General features: G+C 35.7%; 1 protein-coding gene and 3 long non-coding RNA genes across 5 annotated transcripts; 2 read left to right on the forward strand and 2 right to left on the reverse strand.

Annotated features, from left to right (window-relative positions):
- Positions 1-256: 256 nt before the first annotated feature.
- On the forward strand, positions 257-2,747 carry LOC126817562 (multiple epidermal growth factor-like domains protein 10). The gene is made up of 4 exons (XM_056100269.1): positions 257-273; positions 372-1,267; positions 1,411-1,525; positions 1,637-2,747. The coding sequence occupies exons 1-4, from the start codon at positions 257-259 to the stop codon at positions 1,680-1,682; spliced, it is 1,074 nt and encodes a 357-aa protein (XP_055956244.1). The 3' UTR covers positions 1,683-2,747.
- A 329-nt stretch (positions 2,748-3,076) lies between these two features.
- On the reverse strand, positions 3,077-4,200 carry LOC126817567 (uncharacterized). The gene is made up of 2 exons (XR_007679049.1): positions 4,010-4,200; positions 3,077-3,240 (listed from the first exon to the last, which is right to left on the reverse strand). It is a non-coding gene; the product is annotated as an uncharacterized LOC126817567 (long non-coding RNA).
- Positions 4,201-4,618: 418 nt separating this feature from the next.
- LOC126817570 (uncharacterized) lies at positions 4,619-12,794 on the reverse strand. Its single transcript, XR_007679053.2, has 3 exons — positions 12,613-12,794; positions 5,748-5,873; positions 4,619-4,700 (listed from the first exon to the last, which is right to left on the reverse strand). It is a non-coding gene; the product is annotated as an uncharacterized LOC126817570 (long non-coding RNA).
- Positions 5,532-18,527, forward strand: LOC126817569 (uncharacterized). 2 transcript variants are annotated; one of them, XR_007679051.1, is made up of 5 exons: positions 5,532-5,573; positions 15,354-15,479; positions 16,821-16,902; positions 17,362-17,592; positions 18,395-18,527. It is a non-coding gene; the product is annotated as an uncharacterized LOC126817569 (long non-coding RNA). The 2 variants fall into 2 exon arrangements; XR_008787959.1 differs by lacking the exon at positions 5,532-5,573 and adding an exon at positions 14,635-14,979.
- The last annotated feature ends 46 nt before the right edge of the window (positions 18,528-18,573 follow it).

Below are 18,573 nucleotides of genomic sequence, written 5' to 3' on the forward strand. Positions count from 1 at the left end.
GGATGTAATGATGATTATTGGGGTAACTCGTGTCAACAACAATGTTCTAATAACTGTAACACTGGAGGATGTAGACAGGTAGATGGTTATTGTACTAATGGTTGTATAGTAGGATGGTATGGAAATAAATGTGATACATCTTGTATAGTTGATCAGTGTACAGGTGGTTGTAACAGAAATACAGGACTATGTCCTGGATGTACACAGGGTTACTATGGTTCAAACTGTCAAGAACAATGTTCTAATAACTGTAACAATGGAGGATGTAGACAGGTAGATGGTATTTGTAATAATGGTTGTAACGTAGGATGGTATAGAGATAGATGTGATGCATCTTGTACAGTTCACCAGTGTATAGGTGGCTGTAACAGGAATACAGGACAGTGCTCTACATGTACACCAGGTTGGTATGGCACTAACTGTGAAACTAGATGTTCTAGTAATTGTACTGAAGAATGTAATAAATCAACAGGTAGATGTACAGAATGTAAACCAGGAATATTTGGTGATGATTGTAATATACCATGTCCTGGTAACTGTCTTGATATTTGTAACAGGGACGATGGTAAATGTAATAGTTGTAAACCTAGTACAGTTGGTCTATATTGTAATTATACATGTGGTGCTGAATGCCTACCAATTACGGATGGAACTCAAGAAACATGTGATGGAGTTGGTATATGTACTGAATGTATTGTAGGAAGATATGGTGATAGATGTGATCAGCACTGTAGTACAACATGTGATGGTAGATGTAGTAGGAGTAATGGTAGATGTACTGAATGTATTGTAGGAAGATATGGTAATGGGTGTGATTTGAATTGTAGTACAGCATGTGATGGTAGATGTAGTAGGAGTAATGGTAGATGTACTGAATGTATTGTAGGAAGATATGGTGATAGATGTGATCAGACCTGTAGTACAACATGTGATGGTAGATGTGATAGAACTAATGGTAGATGTAGTTTATGTATTATCGGATACAGTGGCGACACCTGTAATAAAGAGTGTAATGGTAATTGTACTGTTTGTAATCAAGATGATATCAACAACTGTACTCAATGTAAAGATGGAAGATGGGCAACATCATGTAATAAACAGTGTAGTTCTAACTGTAATGGACAGTGTGATAAATTTGATGGGTCATGTTTTATTTGTAAACTAGGATGGCATAGTACTCACTGTAACACTAAATGTTCCTGGGATTGTACTGATGGTTGTAATAGAATATCAGGAATATGTACAGATGGTAAAATAAGATGTTTCGGTAAGTATAGCAATGTCTTGTCAGTTAACGTGTTTTATACGGTTGACATAAATGTACATTTACATTATAATCTGTTATCAATCTGTCTACAGATATCTTACAGATTTTACTAATGTCAGTGTATTTCTGTTTTATGATTTAAGATAAGAATAAAGATAAAGGTATGAGTCCAGTTGTAGGTGGTGTTATTGGTGCTATATTTGGTATAGTAATTACAGCGATATTTGGTGTTACAGTACATTGCTATATAATTAAAAGGTAAGTGAATATATATTTAAAGTGTTGGTATGTTTATACTATACTATCAAATAATCAATAGATGTTAAATTTAAAATATATTGGTTTATATATTTTGTTATTTATTTACAGGACACAGTCATCTAAATCAAAACCATCCAGTGAAACACGTGGTTAAAGATATAATAATCACCCTGCTACAAATACATCAACAACAGGAGGAAATAACTCTACATCTGATCATAGTACTTATGATACTCTATATGAAGTTTCAACTCAACAAGATGAAGCAGTAAATCAATATCAAACATTAAATCCAGATCCTGCATATGTAAACCTTGGTTTACAATAAAACAACTGTTTATGTAGGAGAAGTTGACTATTATGATTTACATGACCACAGACCCAACATGGTCGTATAAAATATATGGAATGTAATGATCATAGACAGATTTTAGTTTAAATCTTTGATTCCTTGTAATGAGTGACATCTGTCTGAACTATGTAGAATGAAACATAAGTAGTGGAAAATATATGGGCGGGGGCTCATGGGTAAAAGGCGGGGGTGGGGATGTGTGGTGACGGATTTGAAGCATTATGTTCGGAAATCAATGTTGTCACATTACTCCAAGTGTATGTTACTCAAAATTTCAGTTGTCAACCTCTAAAAAGTTTGGCACAACGACATGACCGTTTGTTGCTCTGTCGTATCAAATCAAAAAGCGTTCAACCCAACCAAAATTTGAGAAAAGTTGGAGCCGAACAATGAGTACCAAATGGTTTGCATCCAATTACAACTTATGTCAATGTCCTTCAATCTTGAACTGTAACACAGTCGTGTATTACACTGTTTGCACAACGGCACCGAAAAAAAAACAATTAACACAACCCTTGTTTTCACGACACCAAAATGAATGGGTAGCAATGTCCTTCATCACGGATACATAGGTCACAAGCATAGATTACAATTAAAGCCATTCTCTCAATCCCACTACTATCCAGACTCGGGTGAGTCTGCTGATAAAATTTGCTGCATCTTCTTCCACTAGGAATCTAGCGGTTGTCTACAAAACGCTCAGAGCTCTGATAGTTTTCTAGTCTTGGATTTCGGTTTTTAATTATCTAATTGCTCAAATATTACGTAATTAATTATGATGATTGGTTAATATGCCTAATGACGTCGGAAGCCACCCTTATATGGACAGTAGAAACCCTCCACCAGGATTAAATGTTTACCAAATTATAGCTGTTTTTATGTATCAACTTATCAATCATTTCAATTTGTCTACGTGAGATATGCCTTGTCTATGAATATGAAACCAATTATTAGCCAAGGCCATAATAAAGCTAAAATTCTATTAATTTAAAGAGCAAAAATTCTTCAACAGTCTTACACTGGGTCCAAATCAGTATAAAAATCCACTTATTATAAATTATTCTGTATCTATGAAACGTGTAAATTTGAGGTTATATATGGGGGTTCAGGTATATGTCACAAATCACCGTTGACACCCTGATTTTTCCAAATTGTCTCGGATTTGCTTAATATCGATAAAGATAGATAAGTCTTCATATTGTTTGGGAAATTTATTTAGTATTGTAATAACATCTGTCTGGCAAAAATTAAAATAAATAGCCCAGTTTCTATGCACAGAAGTTTGCCAAGTTGAATATGGCTGGATCAGTAATTCTTGGTGTGGCATATCCAAAGGCCTCCTGTTCGTATTCGTTGAAAACTGAAGAAAAAAAACAACATAAACGTTAGAAGAACAAGCACAGATTCAGGAATTCAGTCTTGTACATTGCGATGACGGGGGTAAGGGTCGGTTTGAGTATGTATCAGATAAATAAAGGCACTGTTGAAAAAATAAATATATACTAATACGTGCTGGATTAGATGATCAAAAAGGTCAGAGCATCTATGCACCCTATATCTAGGTCGGACAGGCGGCGGGCCCAAGGGCCCGACTGACCGTCAGACCAACCTACCTACCCAATAAAGATCGTAGCATTTAATGGCCAAGCGGACCAGACTGCGCCCGCTCGCCATCTTTCCTTTTCTACCCCAAAACTTTCTCCTCTCCTTTCGATGAGATTTTTAACTTGGGCATTCCCTGCTAAGACACTATGTCTCAAATTAAACTTGACCAAGCCTAATCCCTACGGCTTCCTCCAGTAAGTTTCTTAGGAAACATCTTTGTCTACGATATCACTCTAGGTTGAAGTGGACGTAAAACTCCAGAAACGAACGAAAAGGATTAGATGAAAATACCGGCATGATAATCAGGAAAGTAAGGCTTGTCGACAGTGACTTTATAGAACAAGACTTGATTATCGTTGGGTAATGATATATATGGTATGTTTATCACGTTCCTAATATAACGATTTTGAGGACGTGACTCTTTTTGATCAAACTCAATTCGGTTGATTACATTTTAGTTGAAAGGACTATTTACTCTGAATCTTTTAATTAGTATTAAGCAATATACATGGATTATTATTTACCGTTGGTCTTGTAGAAGGATTTAATGATGACCATTGTTCTATTCGTATCTTTATAACCTGGTTCTAGAAATCTTGATTCCTTGCCAACATTACATGATCGTATAAATACATTATTGTCTATACTCATACTCATGCTGATATTAAAGTCCTTGGTGTTCGCTGTGTAGCTAACAGTATTCATCAGGGTCTCTCCTCTGTTGTAAATATAAGAAGAATCGCAAAAAGTTAATGCTTATTTACAGAAAAGTACCCCCATTTACTTGATTTTATTAATTTAAGTGTCCAAAAATACAAACAGTACAGACAATTCTAACTTCTAGACAAGATGTGAAATTACATGAATGATTGGAATAAGTCGAGCAATAATCAGTGGAAATTTCTAAAATTATATAGCAACAGCATGTATTTCAAAAGAGAAGGGTAATAATGCCCTGTCTGGTGGTAGATACCTGTCACTATTGTTTATATTTCAGTTTAAACGAATTATATAAAAATAAACATGCAATCGTACGTATGTATATTTATGCACATTATAACTGTATAGATCAATTTAAATTATGACGTGTTTCACTGAATAAAGAGATAAACAGGTGTAATGAATAATATTACCTGTACATACTCTATGAAAATTGTCTGGCAGTGGAGACTTTGAACAGGTTTGATTTCGTGTGTTTATCGTATATTGCATGAGCTGAAAGATAATATTTAAATATTTATAGTGAACTTTATTTGTGGTATTTATTATTAAATACATAGTGATTTGCATCACTAGTATTTGATAATGTTTTAATTAGATAATAGTGACCTGTAAGTATGACTCGACCGAGGGTTTGCAATCTGATTAAAATACAGATCTATATTTCGTTTTTTTTAAAAATTCATTCGAAACCCTCTACTATCTGATCGTCCGCAGTTGGAGGTTGTGTAGTAAAGACTAGTAAAACGAAATTATGAATTATAAAAAAAAACCTAATCGAAATGGGATCCGTATTTTAATTAGATTTAACGGTTATGCCACCCCATTGTTTATAACAACTGTATTTAAGGATTTTGATTTAAAAAAAAAACCTGTGTACAGGAACTGTCTCCTATTTAATAACAAACTATTCCCTGTCGGGTGGACGTAAATAAAACGTCTAAAGGTGAAAACTTGTCTAAAATATGAAACTCTCTGGATTCCTTACAGGTGTATTTAAAGGAGTAAATCGCTAATATTTGGGATCTAAAAATTGACAGAAATTGGTAGCAACGCATATAATAATGTAATATGAATGTATATAAATTGATTTACATTCAATCGTTTCTGTTTTTACTTTAATTTCTAATCAGGCAGGTTCAGCGAAATACGCAGAAGTCTCAATCGAATGGCAGTCTCTAGCGTCTGGTTATTCCAGTCTACGCCGATAGTATTTTTTGAGCATGCTCTCCAGATAAGAATACAGCGTCACCGTTTGACATGACTTGTGGAATACGCCTAGCCTCGTTTTTCGAGTCCCTTATTACAAACATATTATAGATTCGTGTTTGTCTTAAATATTGGATATCAGACGGCCATCTTTTCCCGGTAAGATCACAACATCAATGTTGATTTAAACCGATAAATAATTCGTGTTTTCAATGTCGAAGATTTTGGATGATATTTGGTTAGAGACTTAGCTGTTTTATTTGAGACTGTTTTTTAAGTTTTTTTTTTTAAAGAACCATAATTTGTTATCTATATTGAAATAATGTTTGGTACCTTGTTGAAATCCTGTATTACTCTAAAACTTCTAATATCATGCTTAAAGTCCATTGTGACATCATATGAGTGAATAAATGCTATCTGTTTATAAGTGGCATCGTAATAAACAGCTAACTCTTTAAACTGAAAGAAACAGTACTAATGAAATAATTATATTAAATATGGAATTGTGATATATATTTAATGGAAATGAAATGGGGTTTAACATCCTACTGTTCTGCTCCTTACCTGGGCTAGTGAAGACGGGCATACGCCATACAGTGTGCTATGAGGGAAATTTTGCCTGGGCAGCGGCGCAACGGCCTACTCTTATATCGAAATCCAACTGCCAAGGGATCTTTTACGTGCACGCCAATGTGTACACGGGACCTCGGTTTTTTGTCCCATCCGAACGACTAGACTGCTGTCCTTGTCAGGCCCTCCGTCCTGCATATTTAATGGAAGCAAACAATACAGATGCAACTATTATATTGAATGTGGTATTTGGAAATATATATTGAACGGAAGCAAACTATACAGATGAAACAATTATATTAAATGTGGAATTCGTTAATATATATTTAATGGAAAAAATAAATAAATACCGAGACCACTCTAGGTAAGGTTTGGACTATTCTAGAACGAAAAAAAAACTTTAGACAATTACGCCATGTTTAATTAAGCTTTCATATTACATATGAAAGCTTATTGTTTCTGTTAAGATTATTATTGTTATTTTTTTTTTGTGTTTTGTCCACAAATCGGATTTCTCAGAATCTAACCATAGGATCGTTCTGAAACTTTTACCTATCCCCCCAAAAATGGGTGGTGGCTGTTGATTAAATATATTTTCAAAACGTTTTACGAATCCGAAATCACCGAATTTTACGAAGGAATGCATTTGACCTACAATGCTGTAACTTTGTGACTATTTGACCTATTTTACTAATTCTTTTTTCTTTGAGTATCTTAAAATATTTACTTCAAATCTGCAATTTCGGATTTTGGCATTTCGAAAATTCGTCGCTGTCATTTCGAACCGGAAGTTATTACCAATTTGACAACTTCTTTAATAGTTGTGCGATTTTCGTGAAATTTAGAATGTTAGTAGATCTTGCCAATGCGACTTCAATGATGTCCTTGGAAATTTTCTAAATTATCTCCCCTTGGTGAAATTAAGGATCAAAGTTTTCAAAAAAATCGTCGAAATATAGGTCAGAATGACCTAAAAAAAAAATTCGATACTAGACAAGTAATTACTGATTCGTACACAAAATATGGAGTTTGTCGATCGAACCGGAAGTGCCACCATCTTTAAACGTGAAAAATCAAAAAGGCTTTTTTGCTATTTTACTTACAGACTCGGGCGTCATATTTTCGGAATCCTGGAAGGAATGCCTAAAAATCTATCGGATCAGAATTTTGATTTCGGTCACGTGATGGTCACCATTTTGAATTGAAAATGAAAAATAGAAGCAATTTGAAGGGCCGGGACTTTGGAACACAAGAACTCTCCTTCTAATTAAGCTAGAATGTTCAAACTTGGTGTAGGCGTTCACTAGGTCAATGTCATGATTGAGTTCAAAGATGAGCATTTTTTGCCTAGGGTAAGCAGAGATAAGCAAGCTGATTTGTTGATTCTTTAGGGCACGATGACATTGGTTATAATGAATGGAGTGCGATGAAACTCTTGTCAATCGAGAGGCTAATAGCTGGCCTGTTGTGTGAAATCATTGTATCATTTTTTGAAAATGTCCGGGGTAGCCGAAAAAAGGAGATCGAAATCCAAAAAGTCGTATTTTTACGATTTGGGGCATTTTTAGAGGTCGTGTAAAGTAAAATAAAGCATGCATATACATATATTATTGATATTAAATATATCATATAAAAAACTAAACAATGAATCAGCTGTCATTGACAGATTTTATATTATAAGCATGGTCAGTGGAAGGTCAGCGTATTGTCTAACTTGAACTCACTGACTCCGTAACATTATTGTGGGTATGGTATAAGCTGAATTTGATGAGATGCACATATCTCGTATGACTATTTGGTACTTACAGTGTTAGACTTTGTCGTAACGTTACGGTCTCCATTCATCAAATCGTCGTTGGGGCTATAATACGATTTTGAATCAAGTTATTTATCACTGAGGGACTCAAAATTAGGTTTGATGTAGCTCTGCTCATTTACAGTGGCGAATTTAACGGGCTCATGGGTTCCAGCTCCCTCCTCTAGAAATTTCACAGCACCCGCATGGATTGTGGCTAATTTTGTGGCAGAATTTTATTTTTCTGGGGGAGGTACTTCTAAATGGCTCCGACACAAGTGCCTGAAATGCCATGAAATCACGTTTTCGGCCTCCAATTAAAATTTCTTAGCGGGAGAACCCCCTGACCCGACCCCCTTGCGGGGCTTCACGGTCGGTATCAGCCCCCCTCCCCACCACCATGGTTAATCCGGCGTTGATGTTCCCTCTTGTGCAGCTGCAAAAGAATGTACAAGTTCATTGCCTCATTGTCAAAGATCCCACTTTTCTACCCCAGTTCGGGTAATGAGGTCGAGCGTATATTGTATAGGGGATATTAAACAAGCAAACAGTATGGCTGATGTCTCCCGCCAAAACCCCAAAGTAAAAGATGACACATTAATTAATCGCACTTTCATATTTTTTTCAAAAGTATCGAGCAATCAAACTATACTGTAAATTGCATCACTCTCTGTCAGATAGAAATCAAGGTTATCTTGTCCCAAAGCATCGACCAATGAAATTGCCAAGCTGTAGCTCAAAATGTTCAGTCAAGACCTGATGAACATCTACACCAAGTTTAAACATTCTAGCTCAATTAAAAGCTGGGTTGTTATGTTCCAGTACTTCATTATAACCAAAGTTATCATACCCCAAAGCATCAACCAATTCAAAGTCCCGGCCAATCAAGTTGCTTTGCTTATCCTGACTAAGAGAATGCTCATTGTCGAACTTGGTCAAGGTAATATGGTCAAGGTACTAATGTAATGAAACTATACACAAAGTTTCATCAAATTGCTTATCTCTGCTTACCCATTTTAATAGTCCCCTGCCAATCGAAAAGCCCCCCGACCCACCCACTCCACTCCCGTGTAATACATTAGGTTATAATTGTGTTACAAACGTATCACAAGGAGCATTTGAATATTCTCTCTGAGGCATCTGATACCACTAGTTCCTATTATTATTTTTATTTTTTTGTGTCATTTCTACAAATCGAATTTCTCAGAATCTAACCATAGGATCAATCTGAAACTTTGACCTACCCCCCCCCCCAAAAAAAAATGGGGTGCGAATGTTGATTAAATATATTTTCAAATCGTTTTTCGAATCCGAAATCACCGAATTTTACGAACAAATTCATTTGACCTACATTACTGTAACTTTGTAACTATTTGACCTATTTTACTAATTCTTTTTTTGAGGGGTGCCTTGAAACATTTACTTAAAATGTGATTTTGAACCGGAAGTTGAGATCAATTTGAAAACTTTTTTAATAGATGCACGATTTTCATAAAATTTAGAATGTAAGTAGATCTTATCAATGCGACTTCAAAAATATGATTAGAAATTTGCTAAATTATCTCCCCTTGATGAAATTAAGGATCAAAGTTTTCAAAAAAATCGACGAAATATAGTTCAGATTGCCTTGATTTTTTTTCTTTACTAGCTACGACACTACTGATTCGTACACAAAAAATTGAGTTTGTAGCTCAAACCGGAAATGCCACCACCTTGAAATGTGAAAATTACATAAGGCTTTTTTGATATTTTACTTACAGACAAGGCAATTATATTTTCCGAATCCTTGAAGGAAAGCCGAAAAACGGTAGATAACACAATTTTGATTTCCGGCAAATGATGGACGCCATTTTGAATTGAAAATGACAATTAGTGAAAAATCCACATTTATGGGCTTGAAAACATATACAATTGGTCGTGACCTAGAGAATATGTCTCCAGGATAGCCTGGATCATGGTCGAACGTTTGGTATTTGAATATTTCAAAAATTCGAATTTCTCCTTTTATGTTTTCCGTGCCGACAAGGTTGTTTTCGAGTTTAGCTGGATTTGACTTCGCGCATGCGCTACGCTAGAACCAAAGGTACCATGAGTACTAAATTCCGGCGAGCAACTTTTCACGTTGGTACCTAGGTACCCTGAAAATTTCAAGGTGATACCTGCATTCGTTCAAGTCGTTTGTTCTTGTCACCTGCCTTTCGTCGTGACACCGGCACCGATTGTCCGAAAACCATGAAATTTGGACACAATACGCCCATTACCACCCCGGACTCTGTGCCTTACCCCCATTTCGATCCCATTAAAAAAAAAGAGTTTTAGCAAAAAAACGATTTTCGGAATTTAATATTGGTTTTAATTAATTTTGAAATTGCAAATGCAAAGAGATTTTATCGCCTCTTCCTTATGTGATAAGTATTGGTACTATACACATTATCCTTAAAAGACAATTTTTTAAAATGACCGTAACGATGTATCAACACTAGAAACCGAAATCGCCTATTTTGACCTTTTTTGACTGCTGAGGCATCCTTCCGGTGGTCCAAATCTCTGGAATTTCTAGCGGTTGGCTGCGCCGCGATGATATTTATCACATATTAAATTGAGAAAATCCTCAGATATCAAGAACAATAAAAATTCGATAAAATACGGCAATTTTTTAAGCAAAAAACCTTTGATTGTTGGGGGTGGGTTTTGAATTTATTTTGAACGTTCTCGGAATCCAACACTTTTCTATTTTTAATATGTGATAGCTAGAATCCCATCGGAATCCAACACTCTTCTATTTTTAATATGTGATAGCTAGAATCCCAAGGTACATTCTGTGCAAATTTGAAGGCAATCGGAGCACAGGAACGTTGCCTGGGTAGAGCAAAACAACCCGGTCGCGAAAATTTACCTATACTTCAAAGTGATTATCATGTTGTGTTATGATCGCCATTTTAGATCAATCTGAGTCCCTAATCCACCGTCATCTACCAAACCACTCCGAAATATAGCCAAAATCCCAAAATCGACCGTAATTTCTTTTTGCTTCGCGCATGTGCCACGCTGGAACCAAAGGTACGTTGACTACCAAATTCCGGCGAGGAACTTTTCACGTTGGTACCTAGGTGCACTGAAAACTTCAAGGCGATACCTGCATTCGTTGAGATCGTTTGTTCTTGACACGGTTCCTGCCGTTCGTTTTACGGCTTCTGTAAGGGCGAAAAAAGTGGAATTTTCGCCACGAAACCGGCACCGATTGTCCCAAAACCATGAAATTTGGACACAATATGCCAATTACCACTCTGTGACTTACTCCCATTTTGATCAGATTAAAAAAAGGAGTTTCAGCAAAAAATAAACAACCGATTTTCGGAATTTAAATTTGGTTTTAATTAATTTTGAAATTCCAAATGCAAAGGGATCTTATCGCCTCTTCCGTATGTGATTGCTATTAGTACTATACACATTATCCGTAAAAGACATTTTTTTTTAAAATGAGCGCAACACCAAAAACCGAAATCGACTATTTTGTCTTTATCATACATTAAATATTATATGCCATCGGTTAATTTTTATACGCCCACATTGAAATTGAATTTCAGCGATTTCCGATAATTACTGTCAGAGTTATGGCCCTTCATCACTTAAAAAAATTCTTGTGGATGCTCTAGAGGCCAAAGTTAATGTCCGATTGACTTTAAATTTATACACAGTGGTTAAGGTCATGAGACGAAGTAGGCGATTGATTTTCAGCGATATCTGATATTTACTGCCAGAGTTGTGGCCCCTGATCACTTCAAAATATCTTGTGGACGCTCTAGAGGCCAAAGTTAATATCCGATTGACTTTAAATTTATGCGCAGTGTTGTGGCCCCTGATCACTTCAAAATATCTTGTGGACGCTCTAGAGGCCAAAGTTAATATCCGATTGACTCTAAATTTATGGTCATGACACGAAGATGCCTACAGTATTGATTTTCAGCGATATCTGATATTTACTGCCATTTCCGATAATTACCGTGAGAGTTATTGCCCTTGATCACTTTAAAAAATCTTGTGGACGCTCTAGAAGCTAAATTCAATATCCGATTGACCTTAAATTTATACAGTGTTTAAGGTCATGAGATGAAGAAGCCAATTGATTTTCAGCGATTTCCGATTGAATCTTTTGAAAATCACACCTAACTCTAAAACTAAAGGCAAGAAACGGGCCGGTTTACATTGAAGCACAACTAATTCCTGTCCTGCGTACTCTATAAATATAATATACGGTTTTCTAAATATGCCTTGGATGGTAGCCACAAGTCGACAATTTTTGTTTTGTATTTTTCCCATTTTGTTCATAAGGTAAATGTAATTTTTCAGATACCTGATGACATTTATACTTATTGTTTCAATAGATTCTAATAACCCCCTTTGCAGTTAATATGAAAGCTTTCATATCTGCTATGCAGATCTAGTTTAAGTTTTGTTTTACTTAAAATAGGTTTCATAAATTAGCTGAATCTACGGGCATATAATGTTAAAATGTTGAAAGATATCAATCTTGTACAACAATATCAACATATCATCTTGATTTACCCCCAAATATAAGATAGCATGTTCTTTTAAATAAAGGACAAAATAGGTGCTCAATTTCAAATATTTGTGAGTCGAGAAAGACTCAATTTGATTTAAAATTTAGTTAAGAAAAGGTGTCCCCGAGATACCCGTGTCAGTCTTCGCTTTTTTTTTCATATGGTAAAAAAAAGTTAATAATTACACCAATGTTATTAATATACGTATTGCCGTCGGTACCAAAACTAGCGTTTAAAACCTTCTCCATATGGTAAGAAGGTGAATACTTACACCAATATTGGCAATATCCGTACTGCCGTGAGTACCAAAGCCAGCGTTAAAAACCTTGTCAAGATGAGTTTCAAATTGATCAGGAAGACAACAGTCTGAGTTGATAGAAGCACTACATAGAGTAATAATACTACCAAGAACAATAGATAATGCTATTGATAGCATGGTGATTTTAACAAGCGTTGAATTCACAATCTATTGAATGACAAATCAAATAAGTTTAGAGTTTTTATATCGGTAAAGTAGGTCACATTGAAATACCATGCAATCTATACACGAAGCGTGTTGCTTTTCCATTCTACATTACATATCGTCGATATACACCACTTTACGTTTGATTACGCCTGTTAGGTTATCTTTATAACATTAGCTATCAAGGAATAGTTCCATTATGTGTCAATAATTCTCTTCGTACACGATCGAGACCCCGCCTTTTGACTCACTGACAGACCTCATTATATAAAGCGCACGCGTTAAACCACTAGATCTCTCCTACAGCACATAATTATAAATATATATAAATAATGTAGAATATATATTAATTTTTTTTTTCAAGGCCGTAGTCCAAAGAACAGACATATACAAGTATTTGATTTGGAAATGTATTTGATTTTGTTATTATTATGATAGTATTGTCTTTATCACGTGATTACATTAAATACAATATCAAGATAAATACTAAAGTACAGTTTACAATAATTAATTCCTATATATCAAAGATTAGAACATAGTTATATCGTGAACGATTACACTCTTACTCTTACATAATTATTTCGTTTAAATGAAATAGTAATTCTTTAAAACGAAATATTAATTCGTTATAACGAAACATTAATTTCCACAATCTTCCGCCCCCCCTCCCCCACATGATACGAAAACCTTGTGAACTCGATAGAAGCAATAGTTTTAAACATATTGGGTTTTACAAGCGTATGCGGAAGCCGCGGTGGCTAAGTGAGTACGACACCGGGATTTTCCGGTGTGGATTCCCCTCGTCAGTGATGCATGACAGAGGATCTGACAAGGACAGCCGTCTAGACGTTCAGTTGGGACGAAAAACCGAGGTTCCGTGTACACATTGGCGGCCACATAAAAGATCCCTTGGTAGTTGAAATTCAATATAACAGTAGGCTGTAGCGCCGCTGTCTGGGCAAAATTTCCCTCATGGCACATTGTATTGCGCGTGCCCGTCTTTATTAGCCCAGTCGGGCAGAACTGTAGGACGTTAACCCCCCCATTTCATTTCATTTCATAAGAGTATGAACCCTATCGATTTTTCAGTGTTCCGTGACCTGCAGTTCCAGCGAAAGGGGGATTGGGTGGTCTAGTGGTGCGTGTGAAATCATAAGGTCTATCATTGAGCCAAGTGACGTTGTTTCGATTGTACGTGCCAAGCAGTAGGTTCGGATCTCTAACCTCGCGGGTTTTCTCAGGGCCCGCCTGCCCCCCCTCCCCACTGCAAAATACCCCTACGCGCAAGCGAATTATTGAAATAAAATTGAACCATGTATTAGTCCCGAAATGACCTAGTTCCAGAGTTTTGTTTAAACGAGTTATGATTCCGTTATAACGAATTAATATTTTGTTATAACTTCGTCTAAGGTGGATACAAGGCAGAGACGGTTACAATTTATACAAACTAGTGACCATAACAAAAAAGTCATTTGGTTAGATATTTTTTTCATTGTGCATATAGTCTATTTAAATATAGAAATATACTGGTGAAGACTGATTTTGAGATAACTTTATCTTCAATATTGTGTGTAACCAGGGGGAGGGTGCGGGAGGGTGCGGGAGGGGGGGGGGTTATGCCGGTATTGATAATTGTGTTAGTACAAGGGTGTTACCCCTACTTATCTTCTAATTCCAAGATTTTTGAACCATCAGACGAGATTTCGTGATCTGTACCCTATCACTGTACTAATTCACTTAGTCAGAGTGGCGAAGAAAAAAAAGAGATGAAACAGTATTTCGTAATAAAATGTGATTAGAAATATGGGTTGGCTTTTTTCTTTCTTTACAGGTAAAATATACCATAAACAGAAGGCCTCCATTTTAGTCTATTTTAATGTTAAGAAAGTAGCCAGAAAGACGAAGAGAAAAAGAAGTGAAACAGTATTTCGCAATAATAAGTGATAAGAAATATGGGTTGGGGTTTTGTAGAGCATTTAAAACTAACGACATGAATTAGCTATATAAACTGTAGATGGTTAATAATTTGTCATTCGGTAAATAGACTGAGATTTTAAAGTTTAATCAGCATGTTATGTGTAATACTAACAGTTATACTTGGTGGTATTGCTTTATGTGCATTTAATGACAAGCCAAAGTTTTCATGAATTTCAAGAGTTTCTTTTTGATATTAAGGTTAGTAAACATATCCACTTGGTATTAAACTAATAACTAAGCATATACTCTATTGATTACTGCATTGTTCACTATATACAATATCTTTAAATTAAATGGAATGCGGTTTAAAGTTTTGCTTTTCTCCTGTCAGGGGAACTTCTTCGTTACAACAATGGTATGCATGAGACCTCGGCTTTTCGTGCCATCTGAGCTACCACTTGTCTTTTTCTGACCAGACCTCCGACAAGCACTACTGACACGGAAGAAACCAGGGTAGACAATCCCGAAGGACTTTTTCAGACCCAAGTAGGCCAGCCGGTGTCGATTTTGCGATTTTTTGATTTAATGTATTAGTGTATATTTCCATGTTCATTAAAAATTGTCTTATTCAGACAAAGGCTTTAGATGTATATTACGATGCAACCTATAAACAGATAGTATTCGACGCTTCATATTCTTTCGACTTCCCCGTTAGAAATGAAACTAAAAGTTTTAGAGTGATACAAGACTTCAATAAGGTAGCTGCTATTATGACGATCGAGGCTATATAGCCCTAATGTGAATCGCTAATATCTCAGTTCAAAAAGAGGCAATGTGGCTGTAATTTTAGCATATTCTTTTTTAATTATCTATTTATTAACTTTTATAGCGATAAGTGCCAGCTCTTTATCTAATCTTTACAATGACCCTTTAAGGTAGCTACTATTATTTTCATATTTATTTCTTGAAATGATAATTATAGAATTAATAATTATAGCCAGATTTTCAGATTGGGTGCATAAGTGATTGCCTTTGTTTCTTCTTGTCTCGTTTCAAATCAAAATTTACAATCGTTTATACTTTTGTTTCAAAGGCATATAACTATACAAGAATCGCGTTTTTATTCTGTGGCATTACTGTGAATACAAAGCAAATCGGGTTAACAAGATGTAAAATTTATCTATATAATATTTTCATTTTCCTTTCCCGATACTTCGGCCTTAGACGATAAACCAGATATTGTCTGCAGAGAGGGTTCAAAAAAATCTTCATTTTTAATATGCTATAGGACGGAACGCTGGTATATAGGAATGCTGCACTAATGTTACAATTTTTTGGCAGCTACGGCGACCCGTCTAACATTCTTACTATTCCCTGGGGGGTTGGATGGCCGAATGGTTAGCACGTGCGCGCTGTATCATAAGGCCTGTCATTGAGTCAACTGGCGTGGTTTCGAATCCCCGGTTGTACGTGACAAGGAGTAGGGTCGCCTGTCCAACCTCGTGGGTTTTCTCCGGGTCCTCCGGTTTCCTCCCACTGCTAAAGACCCCTACGCGCAAGCGAATTATTGAAATAATTAAAAAAACCATATGTTAGTCCCGAAATGACCTAGTTTGTGTCGAGTGGACGTTAAACCCCATTTCTCTCTCTCTCTTTTACTATTCCCGCTACCGCTAGTAATGGCTTCGCACGTCTTCAATCTCATAGTTACTAGATGACTTTAAAAGCAAAATTACTATTGTGTGTGTTTTTGGTGGGTTCATGCAGTATTACAAACATGCTTATACAATTACTGTACGTAATATATCCCAAAGACATGAGTCCATAAATTGAAAGGAAGCACGGATTAAATGGTATATATCTGTTGAGATTGTAAAGGATTATGTTTTTTCTTATATAAAGTGAAACCAAATCTCTTATGTTTAATCAATAAATGTCAAACCAATGAGATACTACAATTGTATACGCAGTTTAATTAAAATGTTAACTTATTTCGTTCCATCTTAAATTAATATCTCAAATCGATAATTTTGCATACGAAAGACAGTTGCATGAATTTTGGCTTTGTTATTCAGTTGTCAACTATGAATATCTTTCAGCTCACCCAATACACGGTAGACATGGAGAGTAAAACCTGTACAAAATCACCATTAGCAGATAATTTTCATAAATTGTGCAAAGGTAATCGTCATTAGTTAGTTCATTTGTTCAATTTAAATTGATAGAAGTTATCGTAAAATGTACGTAGTAGTCTGGATAGTCTTTTAGTGCGCCATAAATCCTAAGGGATACCCATTATTGAAGCAGTATCAGGTGTTCGAAAACTTAAAATGATCAAACTGGCACTCCGAGAAGGTTTTTTTTTTTGTTTAGATTATCACAGAAACACATTATCACAGTTTCGTCCTTACGTTGTATTTCTATACGAACAAATTTTATAGTGTTGTGTTTGATATAAACGTTTGCGTTTATAATAGTCATATCTGCTATACAATTAATGATTTGTGTTGTTCAGAAGTGTGCAAAAAAAAGAAAAAAGACTGATTGTGGTATCGGCTGTTGTGTGTCCAACAATGGAATATTGCTGTTAATCAAAACCTTGGGCCTCTTATGACACAATAAATTTCTTATGATTTACAGACATGTTGAAAAATGATTTTGAAGATCATCCAATGGCCACTGTTAAATATAATGCAACCACCAAAGACTTTAATATCAGTATGAGTATGTCTATTGGCAACTATTTTGCTGTTTCAAGTACGTGCCGTTTCGCCACTCGACCAAAGAAAACAAAACCCAGTCAGTATTTGCCGCTGTATCCAGATCGGGATGACACGATGGTGATTTTTAAACCTTACTACCAGACCAACAGTATATATACATCATATAATAACTCATGAACAATTCATATTTGGTTCTTGTTTTTGTAACTTGTTGTCACCTGTTGTCATGGTAACAATGGCGCTGATTATTCATACTGATATACATAATGGATGTTGAAATCCAACGAAACAGTGTGATATGATGGAGATTTGCTAGGGGTACTTTTATTTCGAATTCCAATGTGTAAACTGGATCACGTTTATTATTTTTTTTTCCATCCTATTACAACGACTTGTCAGGGCCCCTGTCCTGCTCTACTGACAAGGGGAAACCACGACGGAAAACCGGGAAGCTCTGCGTTAGCGAATCGGCTTCTTACCCACTGTCCCGACGCGCCCCCCCCCCCCATCGTGGCTGTTAAATCTTGTTTAAAAAGGGCATTATCACTTTCAACAAAAGTATAACTTATTTTCTGTATCAGTATACCCGTGACATTATGTATTTATGTCCAAATGCAGGAACTGACTAATTAAAAGCAACGAAATTTTGCACGAATATCCACTAAACCACTATAATACAACCGTGCTACTAATGTCTGTCAGCTATGTAATCTTCTGAAAAAAGAAGTGGTATCAGTAGTTCTAGAAAGAATCTCTAAATGCTATGATCTAACGGTATATCTTATTGTAGAATTTGCAGACCTGTCTCACATATTGCTCTTAATCGGATTTATAATTAAATCACGACACAAAAAATGATCGCCTCTAAGCTATAAATGCCCCTTCAACATCTTAAATAGTCGACGTTTCTTTTTTTTCATCACCCCATTTCCCATTCTGTTTTTTTTTAGTTTTCACCAAAGGTTTAGATGATGTCGGTTATGGTTACGTCACACCAGGAATTAAAGATGCAGCCATATTCAAGTTGCCTGTCTTCTGTGTCAATGTATAGCAAGACCCTTTCATTCATCAAAATGAACGAAGTTAATAAAACATAATAAATTGTTATTTATCGTCTTACTTTTAGCAT

Source organism: Patella vulgata, chromosome 4 (assembly GCF_932274485.2).
Source record: "Patella vulgata chromosome 4, xgPatVulg1.2, whole genome shotgun sequence".
In the NCBI taxonomy this organism is placed as follows: Eukaryota; Metazoa; Mollusca; class Gastropoda; family Patellidae; genus Patella; species Patella vulgata.

What these genes read in the sequence shown, in the direction of transcription:
- LOC126817562 (XM_056100269.1), top strand. An exon ending in TGGTAAAATAAGATGTTTCG is followed by an intron (nt 1,268 to 1,410) that starts GTAAGTATAGCA and finishes TTATGATTTAAG; the next exon opens with ATAAGAATAAAGATAAAGGT. An exon ending in CATTGCTATATAATTAAAAG is followed by an intron (nt 1,526 to 1,636) that starts GTAAGTGAATAT and finishes ATTTATTTACAG; the next exon opens with GACACAGTCATCTAAATCAA.